Source organism: Orycteropus afer, unplaced genomic scaffold, assembly GCF_000298275.1.
Source record: "Orycteropus afer afer isolate SDZICR_OR568_19922 unplaced genomic scaffold, OryAfe1.0 scaffold00078, whole genome shotgun sequence".
Classification (NCBI taxonomy): domain Eukaryota; kingdom Metazoa; phylum Chordata; class Mammalia; order Tubulidentata; family Orycteropodidae; genus Orycteropus; species Orycteropus afer.
The window spans coordinates 5,584,033-5,609,047 of NW_006921665.1; the positions used below are offsets into that span (position 1 = coordinate 5,584,033).

Consider the following 25,015-nt stretch of genomic DNA (forward strand, 5'->3'; position numbering starts at 1 on the left):
CCACTAGCCACTCCTCAGAAGGAAGGTTGGGCAATCCTACTTCTGTAGTGATACTGCCTCGGAAACCCAAGGAGGGGTCGCTATGAGTCGGGACCGACTCGACAGCAAATTAACAACACAACAATAGTCTTTAGTGACTAGTTTCTTTGACTTAGAAAAGTGCTTTCAAAGTTCATGCATGTTGTAGCATGTATCATAACTTCACTCCTTTTTTATGGTCAATGATACTCTGTTGTATGGATATATCACACTTTATTAATCCTTTCATCAGCTGATGGATTTTTGGGCTATTTCTACTTTTTGACTCTTATTATGTATAGTTATCATGCATGATGCTGGTATGAACATTCAAGGACATATATTTTCAGTTTTCTTAGATATGTACCTAAGGTTGAATTGCTGGGTCATATGCTAACTCTATGTTTAACTTTTTGAGGAAGTGCCAAACTGTTTTCTAAAGGGGCTGTACCATTTTACATTTCAGCAGTGCATGAGGGCTCCGATTTCTCCACACCCAACATTTGTTATCATCAGTCTTTTTGATTGCAGCCATCCTACTGGAAGTGCAGCAGTATAGCACTGTAGTTTTGAGTTGCACTTCCCTAAGGCTAATGATGTTGAGCATCTTTTCATGCACCTATTGGCCATTTGGGTGTGAGTGGAGGCAGGCCGTGGTGAGCCAGCCCCAGGAGCAGTGGAAGGAGGTTGTTTGTGCCTTGGGGGCAGCCCAGGTTAGCAAGCAGGGTGGAGGAGACCAGGAAATGAGCAGAGCAGACTGGAACAACTAAGGGAGACAAACTTGTCTGTCAGTTTGTCGTACTGTGGTGGCTTGAATGTTGCTGTGAGGCTGAAGCCTATGGCACTGGTGTTTCAAATACCAGCAGGGTTACCCATGGTGAACAGGTTTCAGTAGAGCTTCCAGACTGAGATAGACTCAGAAGAAGGAAGAAGCCATCCACTTCTCAAAGAACTGGCCGGTGAAAACCTTATGAATAGCAGTGAAATACTGTCTGATATATTACTGGAAAACTTTGTGAATAGCCCTGAAACACTGGGTGATGTATTGCCAGAAGATGAGCCCCTCGGGTCATAAGGCACTCAGAATAGGACTGGAGAAGAGCTGCCTCCTCAGAGCAGAGCCGACCTTCATTATGTGGATAGAGTAAAGCTTTCAGGACTCTTATATGCTGATGTGGCACATCTCAAGATGAGAAGGAACAACTGCAAACATCCATTAATAATCAGAACAAGGAATGTACGAAGTAGGAATCTAGGAAAATTGGAAGTTGTCAAAATTGAAATGGAATGCATAACGATGGATATCCTAGGCATTAATGAGCTGAAATGTACTGGTTTTGGCCATTTTGAATCAGACAACCATACGATCTACTATGCCAGAAATGACCAATTGTAGAATAGTGATGTGGCATTCATCATCACAATGTTTCAAGATCTATCCTGAAATACAATGCTGTCAGTGACAGGATAATATCCATACACCTACAAGGAAGATCAGTTAATACTACTATTATTCAAATTTATCCACCAACCACCAAAGCCAAAGATGAGGAAAGTGAAGATTTTTACCACCTTCTGCAGTCTGAAATTCCCCGAACATGCAATCAAGATGTTTATTATCACTGGTGATTGCAAGGCAAAAGTTGGAAACAAAGAAAAATCACTGATAGTTGGAAAATATAGCTTTGGTGATAAAATGACTCTGGAGATCGCATGATAGAATTCTGTGAGACCAATGACTTATTCGTTACAAATACCTTTTTTCCACAACACAAATGGCAGCTATACATGTGGACTTCACCAAATGGAGTACACAGAAATCAGATTGACTACATCTGTGGCAAGAAGCAATGGAGAAGTTCAATATCTTCAGCCAAAACAAGGCCAGGAGCTGATGTGGAACAGACCATCAACTGCTCATATGCAAGTTCAAGTTGAAGCTGAAGACAATTAAAACAAGTTCACAAGAGCCAAAATATGACCTTGATTAAATCCCTCCTGAATTTAGAGACCATCTAAAGGACAGACTTGATGCATTGAACACCAAAGACTGAAAACCAGAGGAATTGTGGGATGACATCAAGTACACCATCCATGAAGAAAAAAAAGGTCATTAAAGAGATAGGAAAAGAACAAAAGACCATAATGGATATCAAAAGAGACTGAAACTTGCCCTCGAACAGAGAGTAGCTAAAGCAAATGGAAGAATCGACAGGATAAAAGAGCTAAACAGTAGATTTCAAAGAGCAGCTCGAGAAGACAAAGCCAATTATTATAATGAAATGTGCAGAGACCTGGAGTTAGAAAACCATAAGGGAAGAACACACTTGGCATTTCTCAAGCTGAAAGAACTGGGGAAAAACCTTATGCCTCAAATTGCAATACTGAAAGATTCCATGGGCAATATGTTGAATGATGCAGGAAACATCAAAAGAAGATGGACGGAATACACAGAATCACTGTACCAAAAATAATTGGTAGATGATCATCCATTTCAGGAAGTGGTATATGATCAAGAACCAATGGTACTGAAGGAAGAAGCCAAAGCTGCACTGAAGGAATTGGCAAAGAACAAGGCTCTAGGAATTGATGGAATACCCACTGAGATGTCTCAACAAACAGATGCTGCACTGGAGGCACTAACTCATCTATGCCAAGAGATGTGGAAGACAGTTACCTGGCCAACTGACTGGAAGAGATCCATATTTGTACCCATTCCAAAAAAAGGTGATCCCACAGAATGTGGAAATTATTGAACAATATCATTGATATCACACACAAGTAAAATCTTACTGAAGATAATTCAAAAAAGGTTACAGCAGTATATTGACAGAGAGCTTCCAGAAATGCAAACTGGATTCAGAAGGGGACATGGAACAAGGGATATCATAGCTGATGTCAGATGGATCTTGGCTGAAAGCAAAGAATACTAGAAAGATGTTTACTTGTGTTTTATTGATTATGCAAAAGCATTCTATTGTGTGGATCATAACAAGTTATGGATAACACTGAGAAGAATGGGAATTCCAGAACACTTGCTTGTACTCATGAGGAACCTGTATACAGACCAGGAGACTGTCGTTAAAAAAGAAGGGGACACTGCATGGTTTAAAATCAGGAAGGGAGTGCATCAGGGTTGGATCCTTTTACCAGACTTACTTGAGTAAGTATGTTGAGCAAATAATCCCAGAAGCCAGACTATATGAAGAGGAACATGGCACCAGGATTGGAGGAAGAATCATTAACAACCTAAGATTTTGCTTGCTGAAAGTAAGGATGACTTGGAACACTCGCTGATGAAGGTTAAAAACTGCACTGTGCAGTATGGATTGCACCTCAATATAAAGAAAACAAAAATCCTCACAACTGGACCAATAAGCAGCATCACGATGAATGGAGAAATGTGAAGTTGTCAAAGACTTCATATTACTTGGTTCTACAATCAATGCCAATGGAAGCAGCAGTCAAGATATCAAAAGACATATTGCATTGGCAAATCTGTTGCAAATGACCTCTTTCAAGTGCTGAAGAGCAACAGTATCTCCTAAAAGACTAAGATGTGCCTAACCCAAGCCATAGTATTTTCAATCGCCTCATATGCATGTGAGAGCTGGACAATGAATAAGGAAGACTGAAGAAGAGTTGATGCTTTTGAGTTGTGGTGCTGGTGAATAATGCTGAAAGTACTGTGGACTGCTAAAAGAACTAACAGATCTGTCCTGGAAGAAGTACAGCTGGAATGCTCCTTGGAAGCAAGAATGGCCAGACTTTGTGTCACCTACTTTGGTCATGTTGTCAGAAGGGACCATTCCCTGGAGAAGGATATCATGCTTGGTAAAGTGGAGGATCAATGAAAGAGGGGAAAGCCCTCAACAAGATGGATGGACATGGTGGCTACAGCAATGGGCTCAGGTATAGCAGGGATCATGAGGCTGGCATAGGACCAGGCAGTGTTTCATTCTGTTGTGCATAAGGTTGCCAAGGGTCAAAGTTGACTTGACAGCACATAACAACAACATTGGCCATTTGTATATCTTTTTCGGAGAAATGTCTATTCAAGTCCTTTGCCCATTTTTTAAATTGGGTTGTCTTTTTATTGCCAAGTTGTAGAAGTCCCTTATGTATTCTGGATACAAGTCCTTTATCAGATATATGACCTGCAAATATTTCTCCCATTCTGTCTCACAGCTGATCATAATACTCCAGACTCAGTCTCTGCAGTCCATGTCTTAGGAATGATAGTGTGCTCCAAATACAAATGTCGCTCATGCTTCTGCCTAGTATGGAGTTATGGTCACCCCACAGCTACCCATTCAAAGAGGATTTGCCCTCACTCTTATGAAAACCCCACCAAAGACACAGCCCTGCAGCCTTGTAAGTGAATGTGCATTCCTCAGAGTTCCAATGCCACGCCTCTATGTGGGACTCTGACCCCCAGCCAGACCACCATCCTTGTCTTAGGTGACAGACTTCAGAAAAGCCAGCAGGTGGCTGCTAGGATCATCAGTGGAAGGTAGTGGTCACTTTCCCTTCTAGGGACAGACAGCAACTTCTGATCTAGAGAGCGAGGTCAGCAGATCCCCTCCCTCCATCCCCTGCCACCTACTTTCATGTACCACCTGTGCTTCTGTGTGTACCTTTGACCCTGACTAGAGACTTCTGTTAAAGTGCCAAGTGACACACTGAAAGCTACTTCAATATGTATTGCCAGGGTTTCCATAGCAGGTGCCAGCATTCCTCTTACCATAAACATATACCACCAAGTCCTGGGGTCATGGACCTTAGTGGATAGAGAGATCTCAAACCACAAATGCCTCCTCTCAGATCGGGGCTTGTTTCAGAAGGGGTGAGTGATGTTTCTTTCAAGGTATACAGTCAGAAGATACCACATCTTTAAAGATACTTAAAAATACCCACCCCCACTAATGAATTTGGGTGAAAGGCCCCCCTATAACTCAAAGGCTTACTCACCACCTGTATTCCACTTCCTCCCCTCCCCTCTAACCCTGCCTCTTTCTCATACTACATTTTCAAAAAAGTTTCTCAGAAAAGAGATTTGAAGAGAGGTCATCCACCCATCCAAATCTAAATGTCAGCTGACACATGACAGCTGACAGTTTGGGGGGAAGGGAGAGTAGGAAAGGAAGTTGTGTTGTAGAATGCTGCCTCCCCATTTATTTGCAGAGGGTAAAAATAATCTGGAGCCCTGGGTGTGGTGCTCTTGGCTGCTAACAGAAAAGTTGGTGGTTTGCATCCACCCAGAGGCACCTCAGAAGAAAGGCCTGGTGATCTCCTTCTGAAAAACCAACCACCGAAAACCCTAAGGAGCACAGTTCCGCTCTGACACACATGGGGCTGCCGTGAGCTAGAATCAATTTGGTGGCTACTATTATTTTTTTTTTTAAAAAAAAAAAAAAACTAATTTAAAAATAATCTGATATTGGCCCATTTAATTGAGTAATGGAAAGAACTAGTTTCAAGAACACGACACTGCCCAATGCCAGCTTCCCCAGCCTCCTGCTCAGGGTGGTCCCGGTGAATCAGGCAGTCTGAGCTTTATCCTAGCTACTCCTCAACATTACCCATGATGGCTACTCTTCTACCTTCACCCCAAAATTATCTAATTTATAAAGAAACCCTTGTCATGAGAAGGGGCACAGCACATCTGACAACTGCATGGACTGTGGAGCCAGATTAAAAAGACCAGTTGCCACCAAGTCGACGCCAACTGGCAATCCCATGTGTTTCGGAGCAAAACTGTGCCCCACAGGGTTCTCAGTGGGGATGACCTTTCAGAAGCAGATTATCATGGCTCTCGTCCAAGGTACCTCTAGATGGATTTGAACCACCAATCTTTCAGTTAGTAGCTGAACATTGAACTGTGGCACCCAGAGACTTCAGATGACCTGAGTTCAAATTCTAGATACTAAGTGTCTCTCTTCCTTAGTTATTTATAAAGTAGTGATGAAGAACAGTATCTGCTCCTGGAGTTATTGGGAAGGTTGAATGAGATAAACATCAGGAAAGTACTTGGACAAGTGCCTAGTAAGCACGATGTGAATAAATATTTGTTAATCGTACTTCTACCCTTCAGGACAAGTTCTTTTGAGCAATACTTGTCACATCTTCCCTGTTCTGTTCTTACAAACTGTCTGTGTCTTACAGCTGTCCACAATGAACAGTTTCGGAATTCTTCCCAGCCTGCTCTTGACTTGGTGCACTAAGAACCACAAGTGCCTGAGGAAGTCTTCTTTTTTGAGAGGAGACTCATCTCAGGTTTGTGTAAAGATAAACCACCCCCTTATAAACCACATGTCGTGGAGTCAACTCCAACTCACAGTGACAGCATGTGTGTCACGGTAGAATTGTGCTGCATGGGATAGGCAATGGCTGATTTTTCTAAAGCAGATTGCCAGGCTTTTCTGCTGAGGCATCTCTAGGTGGACTTGAACTTCCAGCATTTTAGTTAATGGCCAAGCATGTTAACTGTTTGCACTGCCCAAGGACTCCATGTAAAGTCAGGGTTTGTGTTTTATTTCCAACCTAAATGGCAATGCTGCCCAGGCTAAGCTGGCCCTTTGTCATTAAGTATTGCCTGAGTGTTGGAGGGGCCTCTCCAAGGACATACTGCTGACGCATACCCAGATGTGAACCACCAACGCCTCTCAATTTAAGACACCATGAAGCAAAGGGTAGCATTTGCCCAAGAACAAAGTTCAGAAGGCAGGAAGGGTTGGAAGAATGGAAATGAGAAACACAGGGAGGATGTGGGAAGAGTGATGTTACATTGAGGAGACTGCATCCAATGACATGAAACAAAAAGTGTGTGAACTTTTGAATGGAAAACTGATTTGCTCTGTAAATTTTTACTGAAATCACAATAAAAAGTTTTTTTTTTTAATTTTTTCTTAAAAAAGAGATTACGAGGCTGCTGTCAAGCTCCCAGAGACATTATTCTTCATCAAATACATGACAGTCCCTACTCACTGACCCCTCTTTGACACTTCCCCTTGCTCACCACCTATCTCTAGGGATTTGACCATGTGAGAAACTAAAGATTTCACTGTACAGCCTCTGTTAGACTATGTTTCAATAAATTCATCCCCTTTGGCCCAGCAATTTTTCTTCTAGAAATACATATAAGAAGAAAACCATAGATTATTTATGTGAAAGTCCAATGAACAGAACACTACTTAAAAAACCAAACCAAACTCATGCCATTGAGTCGATTCTGACTCATAGTGACCCCCTTTGGGTTTCTGAGGCAGTATATCTTTACGGAAGTAGATTACCCAGTCTTCCTTCCATGGAGTGGTTGGTGGGTTTGAACCTCCAACCTCCTGATTAGCAGTCAAATGCCTTAGGCATTACACCACCAGAGCTCCTTAGAACACTACTTACAAACAGTAAAACAAAAACCAAAACCACCAGTTAATGTAAATCTTTCTCAGTGGGGAAAAGTTAAATCCATTACATATACTATGTCATACAACAGAGTATATAGGAAAAACGTTTGCAAATAAATGATTACAAGAAAAAATGCTCACACTATGTTTAGCTAAAAAAAAAAAAGGAGGATGCAGAACCCAATGGTACCGTGCCAGTGTTGTTTCATTTTTACTCATGCACATTTTCAAACAAGCATTTAGAAAAACAAGCATTCAGAAAAAAGCCTAGAAAGAAATACACTAAAGTGAGACTAGGGATACTTGGACATACAACAGCTGGCTATTTTAATGTTATTCTTTCTCTTGTTTCTGTATTTTCTAGAAAGAACATGTTCGGCTATTAAAATCAGAAGAAAAAATTTGATTTTTAATTTTCTCAAAAAGTCAAGAGGCAAAAGAATCAGAACGTCTCATTGTGGGTGAATGGAAAGATTATGGACACTTGGCAGATGCACGATTTTGGTTGTTGAAAAGACTGGCCTGGGGTCACCTGACGGGGTGCAGCAGGTGGGGCAGGGCTTGGAGGCCTGGATGGGGCCCTGTGCTGCCAACTGCAGCCACTGTCACTGCCCAGGGCTGCCCCTGTCTGCATCTTCAAGGAAAAACAGAAATAAAGAGTTTTTTAAAAAAATATGAAATCTCCAGATTTTTTAATGTTGGCAACTAACTGAAAAAAATTTTAGACATAGTGGGTTAAACAGCCTGGAGGCCACTATTTCCAACCCTGATTTAAGTGTTAAATTCTCCCACAAAGTGCCCTAATTGTGGCTTTGCTACTGTGTTAACAAAACAGAGACACCTTTCTTTATAATTATGGTAACAGTTCACTGCAGAGAAACAAGAGTGAACATTTTAAGTCCCACAAGCCTCAAAATTATTTAATGAAAATGTTCCCAACATACTAAAAACAAAACAAAAGCAAATGCCTTTTTCTATTATTAAATCTACAATTAAAGAAAAAAAAAAATCAGCTTCAGCTTCAACTTGCAGTGATCTCTCAACGTTTCCAAGGAGTCCCTGGGTGACACAGTGAAATGCTAGATTACTAACAGAAAGGTTGGCAAATGAAATTCCACCCAGTTGTTGTATTGTTGTATTGTGCCGTCGAGTTGGACCCAACTCATAGCAACTCCTCCTTGGGTTTCTGAGGCAGTATACTACAGAAATAGATTGCCCCACTTTCCTTTGAAAGAAAGGTCTGGCAATCTACTGTAGAAAAGTCAGCCACTGAAAACCCTACAGAGCACAGTTCTGCTCTGACACACGTGGGGTCGCCATGATTTGGAATCCACTTTTCCAAGTAGGAATGTTCATATTCACTCCCATCCTTTGTTTCCTTTTACTAAATCTAACTTGTATCTCTGAAAAAATAAATACAAAGTGCTTTCAGAAAACAAAATGAAACAAATTATAACCTGTGAAATGAAACTCTGCCAGACTTAAACAAATTCAGTGAAGTTTTTCCTAGTACTCAGAGGCACTGTCTCTCTCAACTCATAAGCCTACTTCCCTGTTCAAGGCAAAGGAATGCTACTAGTGGGTGTATGACTTCCTCTTAGCAAAAGTTTCTGTGTAGCTCAAGGAGAGCATGTTTGCTAAATATAGGGCTTCAAACTGGTTCCTTTCGATTCAGTCATGACCGATGGATGAAGTGAAGCCGGGGCAGACCAGAATGTGCAAAATATGGGTATATGGAACGATGACTGGAATGGCAAAAATTACAGGTTGAAGGCCTGGAATGGGAGACGTGGAAGAGGCGTAGTGACCCCTTTCAGCAGCCTCATGCAGGAGACTGGGTTGTTTGTTTGTGAAGGGTGACATACATTCAAAGTGGTATGCTCAGCCAACAACCCCTCGGTTTTTTTATTATTATTTTTAAAATTTTTGCAGTATTCCCTCCCCTCCTCTACTACCCCTGCTAACCAATAGTTTCCTTCCATATATAAACCAGCCACCATCTTTAAGCAAGGCATCATTGTTTCGTCAGAAACTCTACCAGGCAAGATATTTGGTTGTTATGTCATACATATGCTGCCTGTGTTTTTCAAGAGGGAGATTACATTTCTAGCAAGGCATTGCCCCATAATTTTCCCTGTCTGGTTATTGTTCAGGACAATACATTCTGCAGTTTCTGGTCTGTCTCTGTTTTGCTTTGCTGGCAATGACTGAATCAGAAAAAAACCAGTCTGAAGCCTTGGCTAAATGCCAGCTCAGGGCCTTGCTCTTAGAAAGGCACTTGGTTTAATGCTCTACTGTCTTAAAGAAGTTTTGAATGAGGGTCTTGCATTTCACTTTGCACTGGGAGCTGCTGTAAGCATAAACAGAAATTGAAAAAGAAAAAAAAAAAATCCTTCCCAGAGCATTTATTTTATAAAGTCTGTAACTGTCAATTCTTTGACTCTTTTGACAGTCTAGAAATCATTTAAAAAGGCTAAATAAGCTCCTGGCCAGCTTTACAACCCAGGAATGTTCCTCTTGGAAATATAATCATCAAATCAGGCAGGAGCCTGACTTCCCCTGGCACCTTGCTCCAAGTTGCAAAACTATCTCCTGTCATACAGATAAACAGAAACAGTCAAGTCAGCTCTGACTCATGGTGACTTCATGTGTGTCAGAGCAGAAATGAGCTCCACAGGGCTTTCAATGGTTGATTTTTCTAAAGTAGGTTGCCAATCCTGAACCTCCAACCATTTGGTTAGCAGCTACCCACATTAACTGTTTGTACCACCAGGGACTTTTCCTCCCCTCTCCCCGCCCCCTTCTTTCCTTCCCTCTCTGTTTGCATCACCCAGGGACTGTCATAAAGATAGAAGTTTCTTTTTCCTTTGTAAAGGCAATTAGCAAACACAGAGGGCTACCCCAATTATTCAATGAATTGAGGATGAACTAGGTGTGAACTAGGAGGATATCATGCTCGGTAAGTTAGAGGTCAGTGAGAAAGGGGAAGACCCACAATGAGATGGATGGCACAGTGGCTGATAGGCTCAAGCATGTTGTTGTTGTTATGTGCTGTCGAGTCGGACCCAACTCATAGTGACCCCTCCTTGGGTTTCTGAGGCGATATCACTACGGAAGTAGATTACCCAACCTTCCTTCCGAGGAATTGCTGGTGGATTTGAACCGCCAGCCCTCTGGTTAGCAGGCTCAAGCACAGATAGCAACAATTTTGAGTATGGTGCAGGACTGGGCAGTGCTTCATTCTATTGTACACAGGCTCAGTATGAGTTGGAACAAACTCGATGGCACCTAACAACAACAACCACAACGACAGGGGTGAAAATGGTGTTGTTAAGTTATCTTGGGGACTAATTTTGTTTATCTTGAGAATGGGTATTAAACGGGTCACTACATAAAAGGTCTGCAATCTTCTGAGCAGACTGCCTGTGATGCATTACGTTCTGGTTTAATGTCTATTCAATGTAAAACTATTTTCTCTCTCTTCTACTTTTGTGGAGAAGTTTTCTGGGATGGGAGCAGGTTTCGTTTTTAATTATATTTCCCCAACACTGTAAATTATGTAGCTGGACTAGTCAATGTTCCATTTAATACAGATGACCATATTGGTCATTTATAATTACTTGAGAAACAGATAAATGTGATTTAGGGATAATTCCCAGACCCCATTTTAGCATCTATTTTTAATAAACAAATATTATTACAACAGACATTTAAAAATGAAAAATAAGTACTCTGGAAACCCACTTCTCTAACGAATCCACTGCCTATAATTTTTCCACATTCTCTTCCAATTCTTGTCCGTAAATATGTCCCAAGTTTTACACAGCTGCAATCACTACCACACTCATTGTCATCAAGTCAGATCCGATTCATAACAACCCCTCCTTGGGTTTCCGAGGCGGTATCACTATGGAAGTAGATTGCCCAACCTTCTTTCTAAAGTGGGTTTGAACTGCCAGCCTTCTGGTTAGTAGTCAAATACCTCAGGCATTTTTTTAGTGGCTGCCTAAAAAGTTAACATGCCATAATTTGCCATTTTCCTGCTGATGGACATGAACAGAGACTTCAGCAAATATCTTCATGAATATAGTTTTTCTTTCTTTTTTATTTTCTAAAGGGGGTTAGATTATCTGTTTAGGGTAGAATTGCTTTCCACAAGGGCTAATTAATCCTGCAGCCAGCTGCATGCAAGCATAACCCTATCAGTTACATTGTCACAAGCATCATCATTGGTTTACATTTGTTAATTTGGTATTGTAAAATCAACTGCTGCTGTTGCTATTAGCTGCTGTTAATTCCTACTTAACCACTTAACGGTGACCCCCATGTGTGCAGAGGAGAACTGCTCCATGGGGTTTCCAAGGCTGTGACCTTGTGTTTATTTTGTTATTTTTGTATTCTTTTTTTGTTTATTAGATTGTAATTTGGGTGAAAGTTTACAGAGCAAATTCAACAATCCATACATTTTGTTTTGTGATTCATTATAATCCCCACAGTGTAACAGCACTCTTCCCTTTTCCTTCCTACGTTCACCTTTTACCTTTGTCCTTCTTACCTACCTATTCCTTCATGTCTTCTGAGCTTATAGGCCTGTCTGTCTGTCTTGACGGCAGTGAGTTTGGTTTTTTTATCACTTGACAGAAAGTTGAGCCATGGGGATGAGTTCAGTTCCAGGTTTGAAGGATGTCTAAGGGTCAGAAGGATGTTTCAAGGGTTCCACCAGTCTCTAACTGACCAGTAAGCCTGGTCTTTTTCTTCCACATTTTTCTCCCACTCTATCCAGGACCTTTCAGAGCAGTCAGCAGTGGTATCCAGGTACCATCAAGTTCTTCTGGTTTCAGGGTCGTGGAGGAAGGGATTCACATGGTCCATCAGTCTTCTGGACTCACTGTTTTCTTGCACCTTTGATTTTCTTCACTCTTCTTTGCTCCAGATGGGGAGACACAAATAGTTACACCTTAGATGGCTACTCACAAGTTTTTAAGACCCTACTTGCGTCTTACCAATTTAGGATGGAGAACATTGTCTTTGTGGACTATGTTATGACAATTGACCTTGGTGTTTCCTAAGACTATGGCTCTGAGCCCCAGGTCCAGTGACTTATTCCCTCAAGGTGTATGGTTATGGCTAACAAGTTTTCACAACTTTGCCCCCTGTATATTCTACTATATTCATGTATATATTAGTAGTACATATAAGTACATATGTAGAAATATCCTATCAAACCTATATACAGTTATGGGTGTAATCCCATTTGTGTTCCCACTCCTATTCAGCTTGAGTGTCTACCTATGTATCCACTCATACATTACTATTATTACTGTTATTGCCGGATTGTATATGTCATAGTATTCACCTGTGCTCCTTTAACTCTTGAGCTCCTCCCAGTGTCTTCCTCTGCCTTGATCACTTTGTGCTGACCTCCCCTTTATTGTACACAAAGGCTGTGAGCATTTGGAAGCAAATTGCCAGGACTGTCTTCTGAGGCACCTTGGGATGGGTTTAAACCTCCAACCTTCTAACTAGTAGTTGAGTACTTAACAATTTGTGCCACATAAAATTATTTAACCAATACTTTTAACTTAATCTTCAATTAACCTACTTAATGAGGTAAACAGAAATCGAAAACCTGGATTTTGCCATTCTTCTCCCTATACGTGTTTATATTGCAAATTGATGGCAAACCATGAAAAAGTGTGAAAAGGCAGTAAGAGAGAGAATGAGGGGCCAGAATAAAATACGAAATGGAAAAACCAGTTTAGAAACTGGGAATTAATTGTAGCCAAATGAATAAATTCCTTAGCAGGCCAAATTTGATCTATAGGGTTAAATAAATCAGATTTTTAAACCTGAAGAAGAGGAAAACTCAAGGATGCCTCCAGTCCTTTCAAGACAAGGAAGCCCTTTTGTATAACCTTTCTGAAAGCAATGAAAGAATACACTTCCACCAAAATAAGCAGCCATGTGGTTAAGTTAGATAGTGGGAGTTTTCTGGGTGTAAGTGTTGTTTAAGCCTTCAAATGAGTGGGAGGCTGTGAATCAAGAGAAGAAATTATTGAGGTGGCATTTGTTTTGTTACATATATTTTCACCACACACACACACACACACACACGCAGTTCAAGATAAAAAGCTGCTTCAAATGAATTTGATTACAATGGTGAACACTGAAAGGTTGGCAGTTCAAATCTACCCAGAGATGCACCGTAAGAAGCCTGGAGATCTATTTCCAAAAATTCAGCCATTGAAAACCCTATGGAGCATAGTTTATTCTGACACAGATGGAATTGACTCAACAGCAGTTGGTGGTTATTGCTGTTAGGTGCTGGCTGTCAAGTTGGTTCAACAGAACCATGTACAACAAAATGAAACACTGCTGGTCCTGTGCCATTCTCACAATCACTGTTATGTTTGAATCCATTGTTGAAGCCATGTGTCAATCCATCTCATTGATAGTCTTCTTTTTTGCTGACCTCTTACATCACCAGGTATGATGTCTCTCTCCAGGGACTGGTCCCTTCTGATAACATTTACAAAGTAAGTGAGATGAACTCTCACCATCCTTGCTTCTAAGGAGCATTCTGGCGGTACTTCTTCCAAGACAGATTTGTTCATTCTCTCACAGTCCATGGTATATTCAATATTCTTTGCTAGCACCAAAATTCAAATGTATCAATTTTTCTTTGGTCTTTCTTATTCATTTGTCTAGCCTTCACATGTGTATGAGGCAATTTAAAATACCATGGCTTGGTTCAGGCACACAGTCTTCAAAGTGACCTGTATGCTCTTTAAAACACTTTAAAGAAGTCTTTCACAGCAGATTTGCATGATGCAATATACCATTTGATTTCCTGACTGCTGTTTTCATGGGCATTGATTGTGGATACAAGTAAAATGAAATTCTTGACAACTCCAATATTTTCTCCAATTATCAATTATCATGGTCCAGTTGTGAGGATTTCTATTTATGTTGAGGTGTAATCCACACCTAAGGCTATAGTCTTTCTTTTTTTACTTTTTATTGTAATTTAGGTGAAAGTTTACAGAGCAAATTCATTTTCTATTCAACAGTTCACACACATTTTATTTTGTGACACTGATTATAAAGCCCACAAGGTAACAGCTCTCTTCCCACTTCCTCCCTGTGGTTACCTTTTCCCTGTGTCCTTCTTACCTATGCATTCCCGCCTTCTGGATTTTCTCCCTGCACAAATGCTGTCCTTTTGATCTCGCATGTTGACTGTTTCAAGGAGTGCTCCTCCTTGGTATAATTGTTCACCTCATGGGAGTAAGTTCAATTCCAGACCTGAATGGTGACTAGGGGCCAAAGTTTCAGGGATTTCACCAATCTCTGTCAGACCGGTAAGCCTTTTGAGTTTTGTTCAACATTTTTCTTCCACTCTATTCAGGATCTACAATTTTGATCCCTTTCCAAGTGTCTGGCAGTGGTAGCCTGGCATCATCTATTTCTTTTGGTCTTAGGGTCATTCAGGTTGAGGTTCATAAGTCCACTAGTCCCTCAGACTGATTGTTTCCATGCATCTTTGATTTTCCCCACACTTCTTTGCTCTGGTTGCAGAGAGACCAATTGTTGCATCTTAGATGGCCACTTATAAGCTTTTAAGACCCTAGTTGCTACTCACCAAAGTAGGATGTAGATCAATGTTTTTGTATGCTACGTTATGCTAGGAGCTCTGGTAGCATAGTGCCTAAGGCACTTCACTGCTAACCAGAAGGCTGGCAGTTCAAACCCACCAGCCACTCCTCGGAAGGAAGGTTGAGCAATCTACTTTCGTAGTGATACCTCCTCGGAAACTCAAGGAAGTGTCACTATGAGTCGGGTCAGACTTGATGGCACATAACAACAACACATTATGCCTGTAAGCTCAGCAACTCACTCCCTAAGGCTTTGATGTTTATAAGTAAGTGCTTCAAGTCACCTTCACTTTCAGCAAGTAAGGTTATATCATCGGGCGTACAGCGGGTTGATAATGAATTGTCCTCTAATCCTGATGCACTTTTCTCTTCATACAGTCCAGCTTCTCTGATTATTTGATCAGCATATAATGTGAATATGTATGGTGAAAGGATATAGTCCTGACACCACAGTCTTCCTGATTTTAAACCCCACGGTATCCTCTTGTTCTGTTCAAACGACTGCCTGTTGGTCTATGTAAAAGTTCTGCATGAACACAATTAAGTGTTCTGGAATTCTGACTCTCTGCAATGTTATCTGTAATTTTTTATGATCCACACATAGTTAATAGGCTTTGCATAGTCAGTAAAACACAGGTAAACATCTTTCTGGTATTCTGATACCTCTAGGTCATCTGTCAGTTTGTTTTACTGTGGTGGCTTGCGTGTTGCTGTGATGCTGTATGCTATGCTACTTGTATTTCCAAGTATGCTACCATCAAGTTCATCCATGGCAGCCAGGTTTCAGTGGAGTTTCCAGGCTGAGACACATTAGAGGACCTGGTGATTTACTTCTGAAAAAACTGATTAGTGAAAATCTTATGGACAGCTCTGGTAACCAGTTAAGAGGCAGTAACTATTAGCTGGCTCTAAGGTTCCATGATGATTCCCCCAGAACTCCCAGCAAGAAAGCCAACAGAGACATGAGCTTACTATTTATACTGCACCCAGTAGGCTACCGGCCTTGTGTCATTGTTCAGGGACACCGGCTCCCAGCTCAGAACCTGCTCTGCGTTGTACAGGCGAATCTTCGGGTTTTGAGGAGCAGGCAGCTGGGAAAGAGAGTCTTTAAAATGACAGAGAACCAGAGAAGACAGGAGAGGGAGAGAAAGAGAGGGTAGAAAAGGAGAAAACTCAATTACAGAAATACTTAAATGGACATAAAGTCATTTATAACCACTCAATTTTTGTCAAAATGAAGACAAAGTATTACCTGTTCTCCCTGAGCATGACCCCCAACCACCCGACATGTGACTACAAAGACAGCACTACTGACACAGTAGAAAACAGAGGTACTTTGAGCTGCCTTTCTTTCTACCTGCCGGTTCCAGTCCTTAATGAATAGGCCCTGGGCACTGTTGTAACATTAGTAAGTGCCTGTGAGTGGGCATGTTTCTTAACCTGTCTGTGCCTAGCTTCTTTTTCAGGAACAAGGGATAAGTAATAGTACAACACATACGGCTGTGGTGAAGACTGAATTGGTGAATATTTAATATGTATTAGCCCCAGACTAGTATTAAGGATGTGTTTGGTAAACCTTCACAAAACACACTGTGTTACACATGCAGGTTGTTTCAAAGGCTGTCTCCAGATTCTAAACAGTCAGAAGACTGCTAGGATGAGATTCCACCCTGTAGCATCAAGCATCCTATGGGTATTATGTCCATCACAACAACAGTCTGGCTAAGCTGCACATGTGAGTCATTCACAAAGTGTTGGCAAATGAAAGCAGTTTAATTACTCACAGATAACAGACAGCAAATGACAGGAAGTGGGAACCGTGGCCCTGGCTCAAAAGCTATCTGGGTGGAGATGGATGTGCCCCCACTTTGTACTCTAGATGAGCGACCCTGAAGTCTGTCCCCCAGCCAGTTTTATACTCCAGAGGGTACATGTCTCACTGCATGAAGTATAAGGTAAATTTCCCCACCTGATCCCTTGAGGGGCATGATTAGACATCTGGACGCCAGGTGAGATTTCATTACTTTAGCCTTGCTGCTTATCTGATAGGGAAGGAGGATGGTTTGTTCCTGGGTCAAATGGGTCTTCTGGGCTTCATGAGAGTGGAAATGTTTCTCAAGGACCTCCAGCATCCCAACCACTGAGCTCAAGCAGCTCACTGCCACTGAGTTGATTCCCACTCTTAGCGACCCCCATTGGGTTTCTGAGGCTGTAAGTCTCTATGGAAGTAGATCACCCTATCTTCCTTCTATGGAGAAGCTGGTGGGTTTGAAACTTTCTGTTTAGCAGCCAAATGCCTTATTTACCACGTCACCAGAGATACATGTTAAAATGCAGATTCCCAGGCTCCCCTCCAGCCCAGGAGAGATAAATTTCAACGAGCTTTCCAGTTGATTCTCATGCACCTTAAGTTTGAGAACTAGAAACGGTAGAATAATACGCCCTGTGGAACCACCACCAATATCAGAGTCCCCTTCCTTCAGGTGACCTGAAAAAAACCACCTCAAGCTACCCACACAGATGTGGTTCAGAAGTAGGCTATGCATTGAAAGCACGGGCACCTTTTCTCCAGTAAGAAAACACTATGATGATGACACTTTCTCTGAGATTGAAAGATTAACGAGAAACACCCAGAAGGCGGAAAGAATGGCTTGAAAAACATGCTGTTCCAGACTTTGTTCAAAGCAGGAAATTCATATATCACGTTATCAGTATTGCATCCAATCTTGAAGAAAGGGCTCAGAGTGGCCTGCAGCCAGGCACACACCTCTTTTTCTGCAAGATGCCTAATCTGGAGTTTTGAGGCACCTGTTGATTTACAGAATGCCTATCGCCTCTCCATCTAGGACCTCTGGCTGACCTCCATTTGGGATCCTTATTCAACCAGCCAATCCTTATTCACACCAGTACTCTCTGGAAGCCAAAGGTGGAGAGATGAGTGAAGCAGCAAAGCTGATAAGTATTATCACCTTGGGTTGGTACATTCCTTGGCCAGGCCTGTCTATACACTGTGGCTGCTGTGTCATAGGTGATCCCCAAACTGAGCTAAGAACTGAAGGTCTGCTTCTAGGAGGGTGGTACTGTGCCAGGGCAGGGGCGGGGGCGGTTAGGGCCGAATCTCAGAGAGCTTCTCTTACTGCCTGTATTAGTTCCCTATTGCTACTGTAAAAAATTACTGAGAACTGAAAAAAACAAAATAAAAGTTGTGCTGACTCTGACTCACGGTGAGCCCATGTGTGTCAGTGGAACTGTGCCACATAGAGTTTTCAATGACTGAAATTTTTGGAAGTAGCTCACCAGACTTTTCATCCAAGATACCTCTAGGTGGACATGAACCACCAACTTTTTGGTTAGCAGTCAAGCATGTTAACCATTTGCAGAACATGGTTTAAAACAATATAATGAATGCCCCTCGAAGAGCCTCCAGAAAGGAACACTGTCCCACTGACAGCTTGATTTTAAGTCCAGTGAGACCCATATCAGACTTGTGACCTACAGAACTATAAGATAATAAATTTGTGTTGTTTTAAGGCATAAGTTTGTTACACAGAAGGAAGATGGGGCAATCTACTTCTGTAATGATACGCCTCGGAAATCCAAGGAGGGGTTGCTATGTGTCCTCCGACTGGACAGCACGTAACAACAAGTTTGTTACAGTAGCAACTGGAAACTAATACAGTGCCTATGGGTGCACAGCTCCATGATTCTTGCTATACTTGAGCCCATCACCCCTGCCACCGTGTCAATCCATCTCGTTGAAGGCCTCCCTCTCTTTCATTGACCCTTCACCTTACCAAGCATGACATCCTTTTCCAGGGAATGGTCCCTTCTGACAACATGACTAAAGTATGTGAGATGAAGTCTGGCCAATCTCACCTCCAAGGAGCATTCTGGCTGCACTTCCTCCAGGACAGACCTGTCAGTTCATTTAGCAGTCCACGGGAGTTTCAGCATTCTTTGCCAACACCACAGCTCAAAAGCATCAATTCTTCTTTGGTCTTCCTTATTCATTGTCCAGCACTCACATGCGTACGAGGTGACTGAAAATACCATGGCTTGTGTCAGGCACAACTTAGTCCTCAAGGAGACATCTTTGCTCTTCAGCACTTGAAAGAAGTCCTTTGCAGCCAATTTGCCAGTGCTATATGTCGTCTGATGTCCTGACTGCTGCTTCCATTGGCATCAATTGTAGAATCCAGTAATGTGAAGTCTTTGACAATTTCAATCTTTTCTCCATTTATCGTAAAGTTGCTTATAGGACCAGTTGTGAGGGTCTTTGTTTTCTTTATATTGAGACGTAATCCATACTGCAGACTATATTTTTCAATCTTCATCAGTAAGTACTTCAAGTCATCCTGACTTTCAGCAAGCAAAATTGTGTCGTCAGCCTATCACAGGTTGTTAATGAGTCTTCCTCCTAATGCCATGTTCTTCTTCATATAGTCCAGCTTCTGAGATTATTTGCTCAACATACAGATTGAATAAGTATGGTGAAAGAATACAACCCTGGCACACTCCCTTCTTGACTTTAAATCATGCAGTGTTTCCTTTTTCTGTTCAAACGACAGCCTTCTGGTCTATGTACAGGTTCCTCATGAGTACAATAAATGTTCTGGAATTGCCATTCTTCTCAATGCTATCCAAAATTTGTTATGATCCACACAATCAAATGCTTTTGCATAGTCAATAAAACACAAGTAAACATCTTTCTGGCATTCTTTTTTTTTTAATTTTTATTTTTTTATTGTGATTTGGGTGAAGAGCAAATTCACTTTCCATACTGCAGTTCTTTCTGGTATTCTTTGCTTTGAGCCAAGAGCTATATGACATCAGCAATGATATCCCTCATTCCATGACCTCTTCTGAATCTAGCTTGCATTTCTGGAAGTTCTCTATCAATATACTGCTGCAACCATTTTTGAATTATCTTCGGTAAGATTTTACTTGCATGCAATATTAATGATATTGTTTGACAATTTCCACATTCTGTGGGATACCCTTTCCTTGGAATGGGTACCAATATAGATCTCTTCCAGTCAGTTGTCCAGGTAGCTGTCTTCCAAATCTCTTGGCATAACTGAGTGAGTGCCTCCATCAGGACATCCGTTTGTTGAAACATCTCAGTGGGCATTCCATCAATTTATGGAGCTGTGTTAGGGGTCCAGCCAAGTTGACACACAGCTCCAACCATCACAGGAGCCTTGTTCTTCGCCAATTCTTTCAGTGCAGCTTCAACTTCTTCCTTCAGTACCATTGGTTCTTGAACATATGCCACCTCCTGAAATGGATGGATGAAATGGATGACTGGTTCTTTTTGGTACAGTGACAATGTGTATTCCTTCCATCTTCTTTTGATGCTTCCTGCATCACTCAATATTTTGCCCATAGAATCTTTCAATATTGCAACTCGAGGCTTAAATTTTTCCTCAGTTCCTTCAGCTTGAGAAATGCCGAGTGTGTTCTTCCCTTATGGTTTTCTAACTCCAGGTCTTTGCACATTTCATTATAGTAATTGGCTTTGTCTGCTGAAGCTGTTCTTTGAGATCTGTTCAGCTCTTTTATCTTGTCATTTCTTCCATTTGCTTTAGCTACTCTCCAATCAAGGGCAAGTTTAAGAGTCTCCTCTGACATCCATTTTGGTCTTTTCTTCCTTTCTCATATTTTCAATGGCCTCTTGCTTTCTTCATGGATGATGTTCTTGATGTCATCCACAATTCTTCTGGGTTTTGGTCATTGGTGTTCAATGCATCAAATCTATTCTTTAGATGGCCTCTAAATTCAGGAGGGCTATATTCAAGGTCATATTTTGGCTCTTGTGGACTTAATTGTCTTCAACTTGAAGTTGAACTTGCATATGAACAGTTGATGGTCTGTTCCACAATCAGCTCCTGGCTTTCTTTGGCTGATGATATTGAACTTTTCCATCGCCTCTTGCCACAGAGGTAGTCAATCTGACTGACTCCATCTGGCGAAGTCCACGGGTATAGCTGCCATTTGTGTTGTTGAAAAAAGGTATGTGAAATGAATAAGTCATTGGCCTTGAAAAATTTTATCATGTGATCTCCAGTGTTCTTTCTGTCACCAAGACCAAATTTTCCAACTACTGGTGATTCCTCTTTGTTTTCAACTTTTGCATTCTAGTCACCAGTGGTAAGCAACACATCTTGCTTGGATGTTCAGTCAATTTCAGACTGCAGAAGTTTATAAAAATCTTCAATTTCCTCATCTTTGGCTTTGGTGGTTGGTGTGTAAATTTGAATAATAGTAGTATTAACGGGTCTTCCTTGTAGGCATATGGATATTATCCTATCACTGACAGCACTGTACTTCAGGACAGATCTTGGAACATTCTCTGTGAAGATGAATGTCACACCATTCCTCTTCAATTTGTCATTCCAGGCATAGTAGATCATATGGTTGTCTGATTCAAAATGCCCAAAACCTGTCCATTTCAGCTCACTAATGCCTAGGGTATCAATCTTTATGTGTTCCATTTCATTTTTGACAACTTCCAATTTTCCTAGATTCATACTTTGTACAGTCCATGTTCTGGTTATTAAAGGTGCTAAGATGATTACAAATAGAATCTTTAACCCTCATGTAATTAAGTCATTAAAGAGTCAGTTTAAGTATAGTTTTTTAGTGCTGTTGATTACATTTTCTAGCTAAAGCAATGGCTACCACTTAAACAGCATCACTACAAATTGTTAGGTCCAATGTTTTACATATATTATCCTTACAACATGTCTAGGGGTAGGTACTAGAAGTCTGGCTTTCAAAATTTTGTTTCCAATACTCTAATTTTTTCTCTAACCATATAAGCAATGCCATGATTATTGACAGACATACAAATTATGGATAAGCATGGAAAAATTCCCACCACTGGTTTACTATAGCAGGACTTTGGCTGCTAACCAAAAGTAGTTCAACCCACCAACTCCTTGGTGGGAGAAAGATGTGGTAGTCTGTTTCCATAAAGATTTACAGCCTTGGAAGCCCTGCACCAAACCAAAAAAAAAAAAAAAAAACCCACTGCCGTCCAGTCAGATACAACTCAATAGCAACCCCTCCTTGTGCTTGTCAGGCAGTATCACTATAGTAGATTGCCCAGCCTTCCTGTAGAGAAATTCTATTCTGTCCTACAGGTTGGCTATAGGTTGGAATCAGCTCAGTGGCAATGGATTTGTTCTTTGTTTATTACATAATTACTGTTAATATCTCCACTTTGTGTTTTGACTGAAAAATAAGTTTCTGTATTATATCCCAGCTGGGAGCTCTGGTGGTGTAGTGCCTAAGGCATTTGACTGCTAACCAGAAGACTGGCGGTTCAAACCCACCAGCCAGTCTTGGGAAGGAAGACTGGGCAATCTACTTCTGAAGTGATACCCCCTTGGAAACCTAAGGAGGGGTTGCTATGAGTCAGATCCCACTCAAGAGCAGTGGGTTTATATCATGGAGATTTTTACCAGGAACCTAAGAACCTTTGCAATGGATGATGTTAGAAGAAACAAACTGCAGACATTTTATTACTTCAAATAGAAGGAAAATTTTCAATTATTGAGACTATTTAAGTGTTATCCAACCTATGATACTAGTTTCTGTATGGTAAAGAAGAAAACAAAAGACAAATACATATACACATGCAGAATGTCATACCTTGATTTTTGTCATTGAGGGGTTTTCCCCTTATTATTTTTTTTTTCCCCCTTTAGTTACCATGTTTGGCTCATAGGTATTATCAGTTAGTGTCAGAGGTAAGAACAAAGGTCCAACCAGGTAGGCAGTGGGTACAAAGTTGAGATTAAAAGCCTGGTTTAGTAGTCACCCTATGCCAACACAGCTCCCCTTTTTAGTTAAGAGTTTCTTCCCACAACAGGGAGGATCCAGGTGTTTCTGGGTCCTGCCCTCTGTGCCTCTCCCCATCTATCAGTTCCCAGAGAACTGACCATCCAGATTTGACACCCGAACGAACGCCCCAGCTACAGTAAAAACTGAGCCCCTCCCCCATGATTGATCGTCCAAGGCACAAGCAACTGGGCTACCAGGAAGGAAGAAGGGCTGTGTCTGATTTCTAGCTCAGGTCACTGGAGAGGGCACGCCAGGCAGGGGCTAAGCTCAGTCAAGTCTGGATGAGAAATCTGTGCCCAGTCTCTCCCCGAGCCCTATATTCGGTTTTTCCCTCGTTCATTTTGAGAATTTAAAGAGACTCTAGGCGCACTCAGTTTCAGCGCGCAGGCGGACGGGGTTGGGGGCGAGAGGTGCAGCGGTACGCCGGCCTTCCAGAAGGGGTTGTGTGTGTGCATCCCCTTTCCGGGAGGGACTGGGAGACGCCTGGGGAGACAACGGCTGTCCCGCGGCTCCTCCCGGCCTGCAAACTCCTCGCCTACAGACTGTTTGGAATTCCCCGCCATCTGCCATAACCCGCTCCGGGCACTACCGCAGCCCCGACCCGCTGCGGCAACGCCTCGGTTGGCCTGGGGGGCGCCACTCGGCTTACCTGGCGGAGGCTCAGCGCGGCCGCATAGCAGCAGCAGGAGTGGCAAAAGCAACTGCAGCTGAGGCGACTGCATGGCCCCAGGACGCTCGGCGCGGCGGCGGCTCAGGGCACCGCCCGGGACCCGCGCGGGGTCCGCGTCGCCTCCCGCGTCACCGCCTCTGCGGCCATGGCGTGCGCGCGGGCCTGCCTCTTCCCGGGCGGCGGCGGTGGCGGCGGTGGCTGTGAATTTCGGTGGAAGGGAACCGAGCTCCGCCGCGTACAAGCGCTTAGTGCGGCCCCGCCTGGCGTCCGCGGACCCGCCCGCCCCCGCGCACCCCGCCTCCTGCGGGACTTTCCCGGGCGCCTCTTGTGGCCAGCGGGCTTGGTAGCCCGAGTCTTCCCGGGCCGGAGCGCCCAGGGAAGCACAGGGCTGGGGCGCCCGGGCCGAGCTCCGATACTACACCGAGGCCGGCCTCCTTGAGCGCGGAGCGGCCCGGCCTGGCACAGATGAGGAAGGACACGGGCCCCGGGGAGATGGCGGGGGACGGGGACTCTGCTAGACGCCCACTTCGAGGCGCTGGCGATCCCTCTAGAAGGACCTCCGAAACCCAAGGCTGGGTGGGCCTCGCTCTGTGACTTAGGGCTCCTTCAGCCCCCATCGCCTCTCTGGCTGTTTCTTTCTGATGCCCAAGATCACACAATTCCTGGATTCTAATTTTAGTTAAATTGTGCTTTCTTAATGGCCTGTAAAAGTACATCTTAAGCTTTTAACCCCTTTCTCAAAACAGGTTTTAATGGTATAGTGATTAGAAAGGGCCCTGTAAAGCGAATGAGCCTGGGAGGCATAATGGATATAGAGCTTTGCGGAAGAACGGAACTTCCCGCATTTCGTAATGATAAGTGGTTTTAGCGCTGGGGAAGGGCTGTTAGCTGTATGAGGAAGTAGGAACTGGGGCAGGGAGAGGCCTAAGCTCCGAGCCAGTGCTGCTTCCAGTTTGATGCCTGTTAGGAGATACCTGTCTGTGCTTTTCTGCCAAGATGGGCTGTAAACTCAGCTCAACACGGAGGGTAGACGGCAAAGAAGGGATGAGTGAGGGAGACCAACAATTAAAGAGAAGGGCTCTCGGGGGTCACACAGGCCCAGAAGAGAGCCTGATGGGCTAGATGGCAACATAGTATCAGAGCCCTGTGCTTTACTTTTGGACTTAACCGCATTTAAAAAATTTTCCTGTTGTAGCATTCTTTTGTAATTGGCCATTGTTGTAAATATATGTGATGAAATATCTAGCTGTTATTTGAATTTTGGGACTGACTCCCTGGGTGGTGCAAACGATTAACACGTTTGGCTGGGTTGGCTGGTTGGAAGTTCGAGTCCACCTAGAGGCCCTTGGAAGAAAGGCCTGGCTGTCTACTTCTGAAAAATCAGCCATTGACATCCCAATGAGTTTTCTGACACATGT

The 25,015-nt window shown here is 42.6% G+C and overlaps 1 protein-coding gene across 1 annotated transcript in view; it reads right to left on the bottom strand.

Annotated features, from left to right (window-relative positions):
* Positions 1–23,649, bottom strand: part of IFNGR2 (interferon gamma receptor 2) — a 37,644-nt gene extending 13,995 nt beyond the window's left edge. Inside the window, 2 exon segments of the mRNA XM_042781006.1 lie at positions 16,052–16,184; positions 23,577–23,649. Of these exon segments, the coding sequence (XP_042636940.1) occupies positions 16,052–16,184; positions 23,577–23,649 (206 nt within the window).
* Positions 23,650–25,015: the final 1,366 nt, after the last annotated feature.